Source organism: Mirounga leonina, unplaced genomic scaffold (assembly GCF_011800145.1).
Source record: "Mirounga leonina isolate KUSES-001 unplaced genomic scaffold, KU_Mleo_1.0 Mir_224, whole genome shotgun sequence".
Lineage (NCBI taxonomy): Eukaryota > Metazoa > Chordata > Mammalia > Carnivora > Phocidae > Mirounga > Mirounga leonina.
This window is the reverse complement of record NW_023270615.1, coordinates 10,117,864-10,136,330: the sequence shown is the minus strand read 5'-3', so window position 1 is coordinate 10,136,330 and position 18,467 is coordinate 10,117,864. Positions and strand designations below refer to the sequence as shown.

General features: G+C 42.1%; 2 protein-coding genes across 6 annotated transcripts in view; both read left to right on the top strand.

Annotated features, from left to right (window-relative positions):
• Positions 1-18,467, top strand: part of PIP5K1B (phosphatidylinositol-4-phosphate 5-kinase type 1 beta) — a 305,430-nt gene that overhangs the window by 71,129 nt on the left and 215,834 nt on the right. The gene's annotated exons all lie outside the window — the stretch shown is intronic.
• On the top strand, positions 8,123-12,569 carry FAM122A (family with sequence similarity 122A). Its single transcript, XM_035029098.1, has one exon. It carries the CDS (start codon positions 8,291-8,293, stop codon positions 9,152-9,154), a length of 864 nt encoding a protein of 287 aa, XP_034884989.1. The 5' UTR covers positions 8,123-8,290; the 3' UTR covers positions 9,155-12,569.

The following is an 18,467-nucleotide window of genomic DNA, read 5'->3' as shown; positions in this document are numbered from 1 at the left end:
CACATCTTGAGGAATGGTGACTATTGAAACTCCTTGAATGGTTCTCCAGTCTGTTCTCCTTTACTCTGCCTGTTTTGTCTGAAAGAGGCTGTGTTCAACTTGTTTGTCAGGCATAGCCAAATATGTGTCCCTGTGCAGTTTATTAGATGCCAGGAAGGACGATAGCATGACAGCAGTAATTCAAAACAGGGTTTAAAATGAATAAATAAGAATAAGCCTCTGGGATTAGTCCCAATTGAAAAGTTCAGCTCGACCAGGGAGGATAGCTGCTGTCTTTGGGGATTAACAATTGGCTTGCTGTTGGGAATAGTATTCACTGATCCAGCCACATTTTTACTTACTGACGGCCTTTCTACCCCTGTGAGGTCGATCTCTTCTCAGATTCAGTAAAATTCTTAGAAAGGAAGTTTATTCTTATTTCTCCTCATCAGGAACTGTGAACCACATATGAACCTTTGCATTCATACTTTTTTAAACCCCAGAAAATGTATGTCTCTAAAAATTACTATGGTCTCAGGGAAGAAGATGAAGAGAGAATTTTCTTCCACAGAATCAAACTGAAAGCAAGAAAACAAGGAAGCCCTCTGGTGAGAGGGATGGAAAAGTGGGGAGGATCACTCTCTGATAGTGGCACTGAGGATTTTTTTTTTTTTTTTAGAGAGAGAGAGAGAGCACAAGCAGGGGAGATGGAGAAGCAGGCTCCCCACTGAGTGGGGACCCCAATGCAGGGCTGTATCCCAGGACCCTGGGATCATAACCTGAGCTGAAAGCGGATGCTTACCTGACTGAGCCACCCAGGCAGCCCAGCACTGAGGATTTTAAAACAGAGGAACCTGTTTGTGCAGGGCCTTTTAGTGTTTCTAAGGCCTAGTATGGACATCAGGCCATTTGATCCTCATAAAGAGGTTGTGTACCCACTTCATAAATGAGATAAGCCCAGAGAGGTTGACAGACTTGTCCAAGGTCACAGAGCAAGAAGTATGATAGTCTGACTCCAGGTTCGATTTTTTTTTTTTTTTTTTGCTGTGGTCTTGCTGTGTACTAATTTGTTGAGTCCTTACAGAGGCTTCCAAGACACCCAACTGGAAGGCCCAAGTATGTCAATTGAACTAGATTTGTAGCCTTCACATGTTTTAAAGTTAACTTTATATATTATCCATAAAGGCGTGAGTTATTTTTTCCTTCTTGCCAGATGGATCAGTCCTTTGAGGGAAAGATGGCAGGCAGGCAGAGAGAAGCATGTAGCCACAGAAAGGGATATCCGCAATCGCCTTGGTTTACAACCGAGAAGTTCGATGCCAAAGCGAACGCGCCACAGAATGAACACTGCCTAAAATAGATAAAACCAGCGAGGAACAAATGATATCAACTAATTTTTCTCTGCTATTGAAAGACTTAAGGCAGTAGATAGTGGGGGCTGGATTGCTCTTTTTAGTATCTTCCCTGATACTTGACTTTGAAAAAGGTGAACAGAGTAACTACAATTCTCATTTACATGTTGACTTGCACTTTGCTGAGGGCCTAGGCTGTGAGATTCTTCTGTTGGGGCTTTGAGGCCCCTTTCTACCCTTCGGCCCATCTACATATGACGGGCATGGCTCCGTGTGAGTGGGCTGATGGCTTTGTGCCGTCATAAAAAATGAACAGTGAATGGGGTCAGAAGTCCCAGAGTAAACTACCACACTGATTTTCTTTTCTTTTTTTTTTTTTTAAAGATTTTATTTATTTATTTGAGAGAGAGAGAGAATGAGAGAAAGCACATGAGAGGGGGGGAGGGTCAGAGGGAGAAGCAGACTCCCTGCCGAGCAGGGAGCCCGATGCGGGACTCGATCCCGGGACTCCAGGATCATGACCTGAGCCGAAGGCAGTCGCTTAACCGACTGAGCCACCCAGGCACCCTACCACACTGATTTTCTAATCCTTGCTGTTGCTTTAAAATTTAAGGATTAGAAGAGGGATCCTTGAGGGTAAATACCTTAGAGAGGATCTATACTTAGCAGGTTCTCAGTAACTGGAGTGTGAATGGTTGATAAGTTTCTGATACCATCTTCTATTTTTCTTTCATCAGGATAATTAAATAAGCTCGTTGTGGCCAAAATCGTGTCCTTAGGCACAGTTCTCATTCTTTCCATATGTGGTAACAGCCCCCACCGAGTTCCTCCTTGACTCCCGTTTACTTTTACTGTTCCACCTCATGAATGATGCTAGGAGGGTATTTGGAGCCAAAGTTGATTGAACAGATACACAGTTGAGAAAATTAAAGGTTATGAAATGAGCTTCATTTCCTCCTTTGTGCCTTCTTTCTTAAAAATAACTAACTTTGAGGACGTTTGGGAACAGGATCAAGGAGAGCTGTTGGTTCTGTTGGTGATCTGTAACCTGCCCCAGACAAGTATCCAGTGCTTCCGTGAGGTGGCTGGAGTCTGTTGGTGTTTACAGCCCCAGTGAAATGTAGCTTGAGGAGTGTGTGTGTATTTCTGTGTCCATTCTTTGGGTTGGCAAGGCTGGCTAGCTGTTCTTCCACTGATACTGTTGTGTGTCAGATTTGGAAGCTTAGCATTCCAGTTTAGACTCATGGTTAGTGTTCGAACAAAACAGCTTCCATTCAGTTGAAATATTCTTACTGTCTTCTGTCTTCCATTTACGTTTCAAGTTCCTATTCTCTTTTTCTGTATCAATAACATTTTGAAGTCTAATTCTGTATATAATGAGGTGTGTAAATTTCAAGTATTTAGTTTAATGAACTTTCACACATGTGTATTCCTGTGTAACCAGCACCCAGATCAGGAGATGGAACATTTCCTGTGCCCAACCCCCGCCAGTCAGGTGTCCCAAAGGTAACAAGTATTTTGGCTTCTACCACCCTAGATTGATTTAGGCTGTTCTTGAACTTCATAAAAATGGAGTCACAGAGTATCTTAACTCTTTTGTGTTTGATTTCTTTCTTGCAACATTGTCCTGTAATTCATTCATGTTGTTGAATAAATAATTCCATAGTATAATTTACTGTTTATGGACATTTGGGTTGTTCCCAGTTAGGGGTTATTACAAATAATAATGCAAGGAACATTCTTGGACATGTCTTTTAGGACACATAAGCATGCATTTATCTTGGATATATACCCAGGAGTGGAATTGCTGAACCATAGAGCGTACATATATTTTCTTATGGTAGGTACAGCCAGACATTTTTGCTAAGTGGTTGAACTAGGTGATGCTGCTATGTTCCTATGCTATGGAAGTCCAGTTTTCGTCTGCAATATTTTTATTCTAGACTGGTGATGCTAGTTACTGTGGGATGTTGAGATACTTGTCAATCCATTAAGAGTGTACATATACACACACACGTTTGTATTTCACATTCATATGGATGCATTCGGAGGTAGATGTTTGCCTTGCCATATGTTTGGGGGTTTAATAGTGAAAAACTGCCCCCTAGGAATTAAAAGGAAACTATCTGTTAGCTTAAGAAAATATAATACTAATCACAATAAAGCTTAACCATTGAATAGATATCTGCTTTTACAACTCAGGAGTGAGCATGAATATCAACTGTCTAAGTATGGTATTTAATTCATACCCAGAGTGAAACCAGAAGGATGAATTGACTCAGGGACAATCTCCTGAATCCTGCCTCTGGCATTATTCATTTGCAACACTGCAAATTGCAGTTTACGGCTGCTATTTTCTCTCATTTATCCTTTATTCCTTTGAGAGGAAGCAGTAACTAAATATATTAAACACTGCTTAGAATCCTCAGCATGGAGCATTTTAATTCTATCAAGAGCGTATCCGCATATGATTGAAAAGGAGTGGAAACTTAGGGCTTCGGTTTCATAGTTCGCATAACGTTCAGGTGATCAACCTGTGTGGTCGGGAGGGCACTTTAATAAGAATCCTGATAAAAGACAAGGAATTGTCAAAGTAAGAAGTACTTAGAATCAGTGTAGAAAAGCCTGTTAAGCTGGATTTTCCAATAACAGAGTTTTCTTCCCTTCTGGACAAAGCTGTGCTAGTCCATTCAGTCATCGATCACTCATTTGCACAGTGATTCAACTTCCTACTAAGTCCTACGTACTAGGCTCTGGTCTGGATACTAGGCACACAGGAGGAAATAAAGCAAAGGCTTTTTTCTTGGGGAGCTGACCTTCTTGAGGATAAGAGGCAAGAAAACGATATATATACAGAAAGGTCATTTGGCGCTCTAGAGGAAAATAAAGACGGTGGTAGGGGCATGGGAATGAGTGTAGGTTTGGTGGCGGGAACTGCTGTTGCTTTTTTTGTTTTTGTTGTTGTTTGGGGAGAAAACCTCTCAGTCAACGACATTTGTGTAGAGACCTGAAGGGATGGAGCATGTGGACGTCCACTGGAAGAGTAAGCCAGGTGGAGGGGGAGCATGCTAGTGGGCTGAAGGACAGGAAGGGGCCTCTGCAGTTGGAGGGAAGGCAGTGGCGGGGGGGGGCGGGGGGGGAACAGTATCTGGAGGTGGGGTCAGAGGGATAGCAGGGACCCAGATCAGATAGGGCTCTATGGACCGTTGTAATGACATTGACTTTTGCTGAGTGGGAATCCACTGAGAGGTTCTATTCAAGTCTTCCCTTCAAGGATTACCTTGAAGACTGGTTGGAGAACTGACTCAACAGAGACAGGGGCAGAAACAAGGAAATGAGTGAAGATTGCTAATAGGTGTGTTCAGGCAAGAACCAAAGGGCGCAGATGTTTGATTTTGTGGATTTACCACCATCTCTGCACTTTATTAGTAAAGATAATAATTGTACTTATCCAGACATGGATGAACAATGTTGGCATATTTGAGCCACATTAGTAATAATTTAGTAATACGCAAATCATCAATATGCTGTGGCTATTAAAATTTCTGGAATTAATGCTTTCTTTCTATTTATCTAATATTTTCCTCTGAAAGCTCTTCCTCTTCTCTCTCCTGTTTTGTTTTTTGTTTTTTTAATAATGTACCATTCTTTGACCCATTCATGCTTGAACTGGTCATTTGTGATGCCTCTCTCCATCCTCTGTCAACACAGGGAATCAGGTGCTGTTGATACCTTCCTGTCTCTCAAATCCATCTCCTTTTTCTGCCATTCCAACTTGAGCTTAGGCCTTGGTTTTTGCCTCACAGTTAACTATCAGATTCTCCCTCTCTAATCTGTGGGAAAGGCAGCAAAAACACTGCAGGTTTTGAAGTGGGACCTTGCTTCAGATTGGTTCAGCTCTTTGTTCTTCCGTGTAGTTGTAGGGCCTTTTGCAAAAATTTTTAAAGATTTACTTATTTGAGAGAGAGCGTGTGCACACGGGGGGAGGGGCAAAGGGAGAGAGAGAGAGAGAGTCTTAAGCAGACTCTGCACTGAGCACACAGGGCTCAGTCTCAAAACCCTGAGATCATGACCCGAGCTAAAACCAAGAGTTGGATGCATCACCAACTGTGCCACCCAGGCTCCCCCCTTTTGCAATTTTTGAACTCCAGTTGTCCCTCTACAGAATGAGCCTAACAGTAACTAATTTATAGGATTGCAGTGAGGATTAAGTGGGACTATGGAGTGTTTAAAGTACCCGGCAGGTCTTGGTGTTCGTTATCTCCCCTTCCATTCTTACACTTCACTCCATCCTTGAGCTGCCTGGCAGGTCCTAAAGTATAGCTCTCAGGGTGTCCTGCCTCTTTTCAGAAACCTTCGCATTTTTTCCTGTTGCCTTAGATATTAAATACGAGCCCTTTTGCCTGGCATTCAGAGCCCTGGTTCTCTCCCTCCAACTTCCACTTCCAAGTTTTTCCCCATTACTCTTCTTCTCCATGTACATCATGTATTAGCAAATTCACTATTATCATGCCACCACTTCTATATGAAAATCTCATCACTCTAAAATAAAGTCCTACCTATCCTTCAAATCCTGTCTCAAGTACTGTTGCCTTCACAAAGCTAACAATCTGAAAGTGGCTTCTCCCAGTTCTAAAAAATCACTGCACTTGGAGGAGGCAACATGGTGCCCAGGCTCTGGAGCCAGAAAGCCCAGATTCCGCCCTCTACTCTCATCCTGGTGACATTGCTTCATTTCTGCATCTCAGTTTCTCCTGAAAAATGAGGACAGTAATACCTCCTTGATAGGGTTGTGCTGAGGACTTAAGGTACTACATGTGAAGCACTTTGAATAGTGTCTGACACTGGGAAAGCTTAAATTAGTTTCTCTATAATTATAGGCATGAATAATGAACGTTATTATATCATTAGGACCTGTATTTTACAGGGAATTCAAATGAAAAGCTATTTTGAGATACAGTGGAAAAAGAGGCATAGACTAAGAACCAAGAGACCTGGATTCTAGTACTGTTTCCCACAACTAAACAAGCTGTATGATACTGAATATGTCATTAGCCTCTCTGGATCTTACTTTCTTCGGCTGCAAAAAGAGAAGGATGAACAAAAATCACTAAGCTTTTTTTCACTTCAGACAGCCACCTGCAACTCACATCACCCACAACAGAACTCTTAATTTCCACTCTTTGAAACCCACTCCTTCCCTCTCCGTAAATAATACCATCTACCCAGTGTTAAGAAACCTAGGAGTTGCCTTTGAATTGTCTATTCCTTTCATCATCTAAATGGAATCCATCTGCATATCCTATTGGTTTTCCCAAAACATCTCTTGATTCCATCTACTTCTCCTTGTCATTGCTACTACTGTCCTAGCCCAGTCATCTGTCCCTACTGTTGCCATAGGTTCCTGATCCACCCCTCTGCTTCCCCTCCTGCCGGCTTTCAGGCCTAATTCCCACCGAGCCAAAATGATACTTAAAACCTAAACCAGATAATATCCCTCTCCTGCTTTCAACTCCCTAGTGGGTTTTCATTGTACTTAGGATGAGATCCAAACTCTTCTCTGTCCTCACACCACTCTCCCCCTTCTGCTTCAGCGGCCCTTTTCCCTTTTCATGCCAGCTCACCAACCTCACCTCTGCCTAGGGCTTTATTAGCACATGCTATTTTCTATGCTTTAGAATATTCATCCCCCAGATGTCAGCATGACTTGCTTCTTGTAGTTAGATCTCAGCTCTAATTGCCCCCTCCCTTCCATCTGTAGTGCTCTGTCACACCATCCTGTTTTTTCCTGAGGTTTACCACTATCTGAAAATAGCTTATTTATCTCTATCTTTCCCTTCACTAGAAATTAAATGCCCTCCTATTAGGGCCCCCTTTCATAGCAGTGCTTAGTATATAGGAAAGAAAGAAAAAAAAAAACTTGACCGAATACATGAATAAATAATAAACCCACTTTAATGAGCTGTCAAAGTTTATATTAATTACATGAGCTAAGTATTGTGTTTTTATTTTTAAAGCGGGAAGCACTATTGCTTTTCCCTTCGTTTAATCCCTCATACTGAATGAAGATTATTAAGTACATATGCTTGTGCTAGAAATATGACGATAAATAAAACAACGGGAATACCATGACAGGTTGGGTTTTTTCCCCCCGATCTAAATAGTTGTCAAATTTACCATTCTCTCCCTCCCTCCCACACTAACACCTCAGTGCAAATTACCATCTCCTACGGCTTAGGAGGCTGCCTCCCCTCCGGTCTTTTTCCTGTGGGTTCTAATCTCCCAAGGATCTTCCCTCCAGGGCTTTGCTGTCGCTGTTACACCCAGGCTTGAAACCCTTCCGAGTTTTCATTGTTCTCAGGAACAAGCCCACAATCTGCCCGGGTCCACCACCGCACGTCAGGCCAGCCCTCACTCTCCACGGCAGGCCACACTCCCTCGTTCCCGCCTGCCACCACGCTGGTGGCCCTAGCTTCCCGCTTCCTGCACGGTTCACTGCCCCGCACCCATTTTGTCTCCTTCGGATCTCCGGAGATGGTCCCTTCCTCAGGGAAGCCCTCCCTGGTTAGGCCAAGCTCCACTCCCCTTCATACAGCCCCGTATCACCAGCGGCCTCTCAGGTCTCCTTTTATAAATCCATACTCCGGAATATGGTAACCTTATTAACACGCGTAGCCGCGAGCTTGCGGCTCAGTAGCCAATTGCGGAAGAAACGGACTGAATAGCCGCCCAAACACTCCTCGCCCCTCCCCCTAGGGCTGCGGAACGGCTATTACGCATTAAGCAGGCGCCGCGGAGAGAGAAGTCTCGCGGCGCCTGCGCGAAGGGGCACGCATGCGCAAAAGGACGAGCCCGCTGACAGATTCGCGGCGGCGGCGGCAGCGGTGGCCCTGGCCCTGGACTGCGGGGAATGGGAGCCCTAGGTCTCTGAGCGCCGCCCCCGCCTCCCTGCCCCCGACATGGCTCAGGAGAAGATGGAGCTAGACCTGGAGTTGCCTCCGGGTACTGGCGGGAGTCCGGCGGAGGGCGGCGGCAGTGGCGCCGGCGGGGGCCTCAGGAGGTCTAACAGCGCCCCCCTGATCCACGGCCTCAGTGACACTTCGCCGGTGTTCCAGGCCGAGGCGCCGAGCGCCAGGCGGAACAGCACAACGTTCCCGAACCGCCACGGCCTGCTGCTGCCGGCCTCCCCCGTCCGCATGCACAGCAGCCGCTTGCACCAGATCAAACAGGAGGAGGGCATGGACTTGATCAACCGAGAGACCGTCCACGAGCGCGAGGTGCAGAACGCAATGCAGATAAGCCACTCCTGGGAGGAAAGTTTCAGCCTGAGTGACAACGATGTGGAGAAGTCCGCCTCCCCGAAGCGCATCGATTTCATTCCGGTGTCACCAGCGCCGTCACCCACCCGGGGGATTGGGAAGCAGTGTTTTTCACCATCCTTGCAAAGTTTTGTGAGTAGCAATGGATTGCCTCCAAGTCCCATTCCCAGCCCAACGACTCGATTTACTACCCGGAGAAGCCAGAGTCCCATCAATTGCATTAGACCAAGCGTTCTCGGACCATTGAAAAGAAAATGTGAAATGGAAACTGAGTATCAGCCAAAGAGATTTTTCCAGGGCATCACCAACATGCTTTCTTCTGACGTTGCCCAGCTGTCAGATCCTGGTGTGTGTGTATCGTCTGATACCCTTGATGGAAACAGCAGCAGCGCCGGATCTTCTTGTAACTCACCAGCGAAAGTCAGCACTACCACCGACTCTCCTGTGTCGCCTGCCCAAGCGGCCTCTCCATTTATTCCAGTAGATGAACTTTCATCTAAGTGATTCACCCACCCATCCCGAGACTCGTTTTTTGTTTTGTTCTTTTTGGTTTTGTTTTGCAATGGAGAGAAAAATCAAGTTGGAGCAAGCACTGAACTTTGTCAATTAATTTGAGGCTATTTCCTATTTGACCCTTTTCCTTTTTTTTGGAATTTCCTGAAACGTTGTTACTCTAGAGAACTTTTATGTCAGGTTCCCGTGGATGCCCTTGAATTCAGTGTAGTAATATTTTCAGGCGTTTTCCAATAAGTGTGTTGAAGCATACGTCTTTATGCTGCTAATATGTTTAAATACATATGTTATCCCTTGATTTTTTAAAATAATTGAGAGCTCTATTTATTTATGGGATTATTAAGTTCTGATGCAAATATAAACGTTGAGTTAATCAGCATAGTAAACTGATGTTTTAAAATTCCATATTTCATGCCCACACTAGTTTTTAATGTTATTTTTCAGTGATTGCTAATTTCTATTGATGAAGAATAACTTAGCTGTTTACAGCAATTTTTAAAAATATGTTAGTTATAACATATCGATCCAGTGGTTGTCTATTTTATCCAGGAATCCTTGGATATTTAATTTTCTGGGTACACAAGTGGCTGGGAGGGGGAATGATAAAAGAACAAAATATAAAAGTTTGCAACAAATCTTTTTAAATTAACTGTAAAAGTAAACACTTAAATGCATTTTCTAATGAAATTTTAATAGTAATTCTAATAAGTCATGCAAATATAACTATAGGAAAGTTTAAAAAAAATTTTTTTTAAACCAGAAAGTGCATTCTCTTGGGTATAATCCTGAAGGGAAATGGGACAGTGCCTTGCAGTCTTAGCCCACTGTACATAGGCTGAGACCAGGTTCTTTGTACCACTGCAAACTTAAAAGTTTTTCAAATGTAGAAAATGTGGGAAGCCCTGTTGAACTTCACCAGAGCACCCAGGCAGATAAAAGTCTCTCAATCCTTGATATGCTTTAAAATATCCAATTGTGCCTCAGTGAAAATCCTTGCCAACAGGAGCCAAAGCAGCTTTTGGCTGCTTTTCTGCTCTGCCCATCTGTCACCTTCCTGGTTTTCCCTGGCTCAGGAAGGAAGCAGCTGTTTCCTTGCCAACAGGTCCTTCCTCTCCACCTCCCACTAAACTAGGGCACCATCGATTAGACAGAGGTACAGTGTGACTTGGATTTCTGACAGTGAGCAACAACAGAACTGTGGAATTGTTGCAGGAACCTGTGTAGTTACAGCTACAGCTGGAGTTGACTGCCTTGGGGATGCCAGTTGATTAAGGGTCAGTGACTTGTAAGAGAAAAATCAGTGGAGAGTCACATAGGTAAACCGTTACTTAATTTAGGTTTTGTTGAAGGTAGAATTGTAAAATGTTCTTTTCTTTGCCTTTTACAACTAAGACAAAATATGGAAATATTTAATAACAAATGTTTTTATATTATACTTCCTATATCTTCCTTTACTAGATAGATAGAATGGCAGACAAAAAGGGAAGGGGAAGAAATAAAAGAGAGACCAAGACAAAAAGCTCCGGCTTTCTAAATTACTGCTTACAGAGACTTCAACGATTATGTGGAATTTTTACAACTATGAGAATAAATGGAACTGGTCAACTTTTGAAAGTTGCCTTAAGAATTCAATGAAATTATGTCAAGGGTAAGATTGTGTCCGTAGGCTGGAAATTCTCTGTTTTGGGTAACAGTTCACGTGCTCCAGTCCTGACCTTGTTCCTCCAATCCAAACCTGTATAGCCAACTTCCTGTTGGGTACCTTGACCTGCTTCCAGAGGTGCTTTAACCTTAGCATCTCCAAAACAAAATTTAGTTATCTTCTCTTTGAACCCGTTCTTGAATTACCTAAACTGATGTCCTCACTATCTGATTTTCTAAACTAGAAACCATGGAAAGTGTTTTTGTCTTTCCCTTTTCCCTATCACATCTAGCGTAATCACTAAGTCCTGTCTCCTGAAGTGAATCTCAGACCTCCCCCCCTCTCTGTTTCTGTTGCCTCTGATTAAACTTAGGTTCCAGCCTAAGTGATCTTGCCCATTTTCCCATCTCCCTTCTGGCCCAGTCTTCACCCTGCCTCTACAGTAATCTTTCTGAAATAGAAACTTGATTATTTTTTCCACCCTCCTGTGTGAAAACTTTGTGCTTTCCCATTTCCCACAGAGTAGGGAATGCTTTCCGTAAACTGGCATATAATAAGGTCCTTCATGTACGGGGCATAGTGTAAAACAGTTTTACAACTCTGCTCATCCTATCCCAGCACACATCCTTCCTTCTTATTCTGCAAACACTGGACTCCTTGATATTCATTAAATATGCCATGTACTTTCATGTGTTTGTGCCTTTGGATGGATTGTTCCTTCCCCCCAAAATGCCATTCCTGTTCTTTTCAGCCAGGCAAATGCTTTGTTTCTTTTTTATTGCATGTTAATTTAACTATGAAAGAATGTATACCTGCTGATTATAAAAGTATTTAAACAATGCAGATATCTATATAGTAAAAAATGAAGGTCTGCCTTTTACTATGTAAAATTCATCTTCCCTTCCCATTGGTAATTTCTGTTAATTCAGTATATATTGTACAAGATGTTTTACTCATTTCCATGTATATATGTATATAAATTCAGGAAACCAACATGTCCTTGACATCTCTCTTCCTTTTCTTTCCGCCATATCTTCCCCAAGTCTTAGTGATTTTCTCTTCCAGAATCTACCGCCTTGTTTTCATCTCTGCTGCCACCCATTCCCTAGCCTACCATTCATTTCCCTCTCAGACTCCCACTGGCCCCTCACGCGCTCTGGTAGGCTGTCTATTCATTCTCCATACAGCAATTAAAGTAATGCTTTTAAAATTGCATTTCTGATCCTTCCATCGTCCAGCTTAAGGCTTCTCATTTGCTTCCTGTTATGTTTATGGTTTACCAAAATGTATTAACTCTGGCCCAGGAGGCTCTGGGGGATCTGACCCTTGCCCCTCCCTCCCCTGTTTTTTGTACCCCACCCTCATTGGCTTGCTTTCTTCTCATTAAATACGTCATCTTCTCTCCCATTTTAGGTCCTTTTGCCAGATCCTTTTTTCTGAATGCATAGGGAAACCTTTCTTTCCGTAAGCTTATTTTTCTATATAGGTGGTAAATTTTGAGTCAGATGAGGCTCTAAGAGTTTATGTAGACCATTTACATTATCATATTATTGTTCCTAACTTTAGGCATTACTTTGTAAGGACTTAACTCATGAGAACTACCCTTTAGAAAACATTTGTAAGGTATTAGTATTGCTAAGCTATAAACTTTGTGCTGGAATTCCCCAAGCACATCAACATTTAGTTAAAGTACAGTCTGTCATATGTAACAAAACCTCTGTGGTCTATTTTCCTTTATTGTGTTCCTTAAAAATACTATGAAAATGGGGGGAAAAAATCATGATTACCAAATCTGTGGCTGCTGGATGTCAGAACCTTTAAACATACTTAAAAGATTGTAATCAAGAATAACCTGTATCGGGATGCCTTCCAGTGATTCAGGTGTATGTTAGTTCAGCTGGTTACACACGTACAGCAAGAGACCACTCTTCGATATTTGGCAGTAAGATGGGGAAAGTGTCAAGGTTTATGAGGGGAACAAGACTAAGAATTTTTTTTTTTTTATGGCCGGGTATATAGAGCAGGAGAAAAACTTTGAAGATCCAAGAGAGAGGTGGGAATAATTTCCAGAACAACAAACCGAGGCACGTGATATAACCTGCATTTCCTGGGCAGCGTCAGCAAGTAGAAGAAAGAGTCAGCCTGAGAAAGGAGGTCTGGAGGCATTTTTTTTCCTTTGAAAGCAGAAAGGAGAGGGGGAAAGGCTCCAACAGAGATACCAGTACATGTTGAATTGATTTGCTGTTGCAGGAGTATATGGGTGTGGAGGAAGGTGTATGAGAAGTGGAAAGGATTTGTATCTGATTGCCTCTCTTTTCTAATTACGAAGTAGTCTAGGATATTTGAGGGTGGGCGGGAGTAGATTTAGAAGCTTGAGCAAAAGAAAGATTTAATGTTGCCTTATGAAAATCTGTAAAGCAGTGACTCCGGGTCAAGAGGAAGTTTTACTAGGCCACATTGGATGCCCGGTTGCAGTTGGATGGCAGGCGCAAAAGAAGTAGATTGGATTGACCTAGGTTTAAGAATTGATTCAGTAGATCTAGGTTGAGTCCAGTGTATAAAGCAGTTAAAGATTCTGCTAAAAGTGTGGCTGACTTAATGGCCAAGGCCTTGAGGATGGTTAAGAGAAGTCAGCAGTGGGTGATGGACGAGGCCCCTTTTCTCAAGGCCTTACGATCAGCCATGACAAAGTGTACAGGGTATTGGGTCTCATGCAGAACTCCCGCTTCAGTTTTGCCCGTATTTTTCATGGCTGATTTCGTTTTGTTGGAGAATCAATCTTAAATCAGCAAGCCATGAGCTCCACTTATATGATAAGAAAAAAAAAATCAGATTGCTCACTGTAGTCAAGACAGTTCTTTATACCTTCCTTAACGTGCCATCCAAGTAAAAAATTTTCTTAAAAGTTGAAAGGACCTTTCTGTAAAAAGAAATCGCATATAAGCTACTTGCTATGTGTCAGGCACTGTTCTAGGTACTAAACAAATTTATTTCATTTATTTTTTATCACTATCCTCTGAGATAAATGCCATTTTTCTCGTTTTACAAATGAGGATGTCGAGCACAGAGAGGCTAAATAAATAGCTTGCTGAGGTTTCTAAAGGTGGGGTGGGGGGAGTAGGCAGCAGATCGTGGTGGTTAGGAACACAGGCTGTGGAAAGGGAGTTATGAAGAGGATTACGAGGGTCAGTATATGTAAAGTCCAGCAGTGCTGGGCAGTTTCTGTGGAAGTGTCAGCTCTCCTCATCACCATGGCTGCTGTCATGATTGTCACCTAGCAGGGACTGGCTAAGGGAGCTTCTCCTAATCACCTGTGGCTGGCAAGAATTCCTGCGTTCACACTCAGTGACAGCACGCTGACCACCGTTCAGGGCAGCCTGTCCTTTGATGAGGTCAGTGTTTTCCGTGTTGGAGTCTTTCTTGCAGCCGACATGTTCCTTTGTCACTTTCACCATTTAATTCAAGGCTGTCTCTCTGGAAAATGCAGAACAAGCCTTATCTCTCTCTTTTAGGTGATAGATCTTCCTTCGAAGATCAGAAACACTCATCCTCTGTAATTACCTTCTCTTCCTGCTAGATTTGAGAAATCTGGAGCAGTTTTCTCAGTGTGTTCCCCCCCTGTGAAATCGGGCTATCATCCTGTACAGCCAAGATTTTCACAAGATTGTGATCCCTCCAAGACTGCTTGCCTTCCTCAGCAGGAAAGCAAAAGATGGCCGGATAACGTGAGCCATCACCAGTAACAATAATTAATAATAATTAGCACTAATATTTATTGAGCACTAAATTGAGCACCTAGACACTATTTCCAGTGCTTTCTATGAATGAGTTCATGTAATTCTCATGACAGCCCTGTGGGACAGGTGCTGTGATTATTTCCATTAAACATGAGAAAACCAAGTACATTTTCCCAAATGTCTATTACTTTTTTTTTTTCTTTTGAATTTAGGTCTTTTTTTGTCTTTTTCTTATGAGCGGACTTTTTCCTTATTTGAGATAAAGTCTATTTTCCAGCTTGCTCTTGCTGCCACTTATATGTTGAATCAAATGATATGTTTATTTTAAAGGGTGGTTTTAGACATTAGTTTCATATTAGAGGAAGCTCTCAGGAGAATTTTCTTTAGTAATAGGTAAAATTAAATTGGTATAGAAAGAAATTATGGTGTACATATTTTCAAACTGATTTGCTCTTTGAAATAAGAAATCTGAAAACACAAATAAATCCTAGACTCTTTCCCTCTAAAAAAACACATATATATGCCTTGTTATATTTGAGTTATATAATCTCCTTGGTTGTCCTTAGGTTGTCCATTCCTAGGAAAACAAAAGCAAGACCATTTTGACCCTCCCACCCCTCACCCCCCCACACAAAAAAAGCCCTGTCCCCTTAAAATGTATTGTATTTTTTCTTTTCCTTTTTTTAAATTGAAGTATAATTAACATACAGTGTTATAGTAGTTTCAGGTGTACAATGTAATGATTCAACAATTCTGTATATTACTCTGCTCATCAAAATCAGTGTGCGCTTTAATCCCCATCACCCAGTTCACCCATCCTCCTTCTGTATTTAAGAGCCTGTTTCTTTGTTTCTTTGTGTGTTTCGTTTCTTAAATTCACCTATAAGTGAAATCATGTGATATTTTTCTCTGACTTGTTTCACTTAGTATTATACCCTCTAGGTTCATCCATGTTGTTGCAGATGCAAGATCTCATCCTTTTTTATGGCTGAATAGGAATTCCCCTGTGCATACCACATCTTTCTTATGCATTCTTCTATTGATAGACACTTGGGTTGTTTCTATATCTTGGTTTTTGTAAACAATGCTGCAATAAATATAGGGGTACATATATCCTTTTGAAATAGTGTTTTTGTTTTCTTTGGGTAAATACCCAGTGGTAGAATTACTGAATTATAATTCTAGTTTTAAGTTTTTGAGGAACCACTATACTGTTTTCCAGAGTGGTTATACCAGCTTGCATTCCCACCAACATTGCACGAGGGTTCCTTTTTTTCCACATCCTCGCCAACACTATTTCTTGTCTTTTTGATTCTAGCCATTCTGACAGGTGTAAAGAGAGACCTCATCTTGGTTCTGGTGTCCAGTTCCCTGATGATGATGTTGAACACCTTTTCGTTTGTCCGTTGGCCATTTGAATGTCTCCTTTGGAGAAATGACTGTTCAGGTCCTCTGCCCATTTTTAAATCAGATTATATGTTATTTGGGTATTAAGTTGTTTATATTTTGTTATTTTATATATTTTGAATATTAATTCCTTTTCAGATATATCATTTGCAAACCAAAAAAGACACTATAGGCAGTAATCTCTTTGACATCAGCTGTAGAAACATTTTTCTCTGTCTTCTCAGGCAAGGGAAACAAAAGCAAAAAGAAACTATCAGAACTAAACCAAAATAAAATGCTTCTGCAGCCCGAAGGAAACTGGAACCCGTCAACAAAATGACAACCTACCAAATGGGGGAAAAAATGTATCTTTTTTTTAGAGGCAAAGTAACAGCAGGATTTAAAGAAGGATCCAAAACCTTTTATTGCCTAATAACAACCTTGCCTTCTTTTTCTACAGGAATTCTCCCCAGAGGGCAGAGATTTAAATTCAGAACAATTGAGCAATCTCTGAGAAACTTCATTATTTTTTTTAACTTTACCTTATAGAAAATCACTTCACTGTTGAATGAAAGGACCCAAAAGGAAAACTTCCCTTTGAGTACATTTTCGAATTTGTGCTTAGACTTCAGGTTTCACAGTGTCATCTTCCTACCTTAGACATTTTGAAACAAACCATCAAAAGGCACAATTTGTTCCAAAGGGTTAGTTATCATTTTAGAAGTTCAACAGATACTGAAAAAAATCACTTCAAAGGGGACTTGTAGTTCTGTAGCTTATGGAAATAATTTTGTAACATGGAGAGTTTAAACAGATAACATCAAGTACTCAAGTTTTATGCATGTACAACACACACGTGCATTCATTCACACACCCAGACACACACACGCCTGACCTAGTTTATGAGCCTTGATCTGTGTGCTTAGAGCCGTATTTAGCTTTCTTCCCATTTTAGATTTCCTCTCCTTTTCCCCCCTCCTAATTCAAGTGCTACCCTCTGAGAGAAATGGGTATAGTTATAGTTCTAGGATCTCGTTGTGCCTGAAATCTATTTCTCTTTTTCAAACTTCTGGAATAAGTAGTTAGGGAGATGTGAAAATCACTCACTGACAAACTCTAGGGAAGTAGGCCTGAAACTGGAAAACAGAGAACCTATTGCTTTTACTGTCCTGCGAAAGCTCAGTTCTGTATCAACGCCAGGGGTAGCCCTGGTTTTTTTCCAGTTGCCTGCAATGGTCTTCCAAGCCAAACTAACATCTAGGGCTTGGCTAACAAGGCATGTTGTGAAAGAAGACAATTGAGAAAGATCTTCTGTGCCCTCAAAACGCAGAGTGGTGGGTTGAGGTAACCATCCCTGTGATTCAGGCAATCCCTCTGCCTTGCTTGAAGGAGAAAGAACAGTTTTGCTGTTGCAGTAACAGGATTACTGGAACTCTAAGAGCCAAGTAGCTACTGAGTGTTGGGATCTTCTGAAAGGAAAAATCTGAGATGTTCAGGAGGGAATGGCAGTGGGCAGATGATGTGTGGACAGGGTGTTTCTTTTGGCATGGGAGCCCTCTCGTGGACTCTCGTGAGCTCCTTGTTGACTCAAGAGTGACACTGATGTTGGTTTTCTTCGTGGACCTTTGTTTACTCTCTGTTCCACTTCTTTGGGGATCTGGAGTTGAATCAGGATATCTTTATGATTTCTTTAAGCATCTTTCTTTTACGGTTCTCCTCTTTTAAGTCTTCTGAAAAGATAGTAAATGATAATAATAATAATAATAATAATAATGATCCTTGTCAGGTTACTTTGGGTCAAGCACTACAATGCTCGGAGCTCTTTATCTTACCAATTTATACTAGGTTTCTAACTCTGACTTAAAATTCTATGCCTATCTGTAGAGTCTTTCTCAGGGCCCCATCTTACCACACTACTTGCTACCAGATATTTCTAAAATACAAACCTGAAATGCAACATGAATAGCTACCCTTCAACTTCAAGATTAAATCAAATTGGGGCACCTGGGTGGCTTAGTCGTTAAGCGTCTGCCTTCGGTTCAGGTCATGATCCCAGGGTCCTGGGATCGAGCCCCACATCGGGCTCCCTGCTCAGCGGGAAGCCTGCTTCTCCCTCTCCCACTCCCTCTGCTTGTGTTCCCTCTCTCGCTGTGTCTCTCTCTGTCAAATAAATAAATAAAATCTTTTTAAAAAAATAAATAAATAAAAAGATTAAATCAAATTACGCAGCATGAGTGAGAGAAGACCTCCCCACCTCCACACGTCCCCTGAATCCCAGGACCCTAACTACCCTGAGCTGCCTGAGGTTCCCCAGGGCTCCCTGCTCCCATATGCTGTCTGTGTTGTGGTAAGCTGTGTCCTCTGCTGAAAATGGCTCTTCCTCCCTCCTCCTCCTATAGTCTCTACCAACCTTCTTTCATTAACTCCTTCAAAACTTAGTCCAAGAGGTATGTGTTCTGGAAAGCCTTTCCTGATGGCCCTTGCCTCTCCAGCCCTGGTCAGTTGATGGCTCTCTTCTGTCAAGTCCGTTAACAGGCCG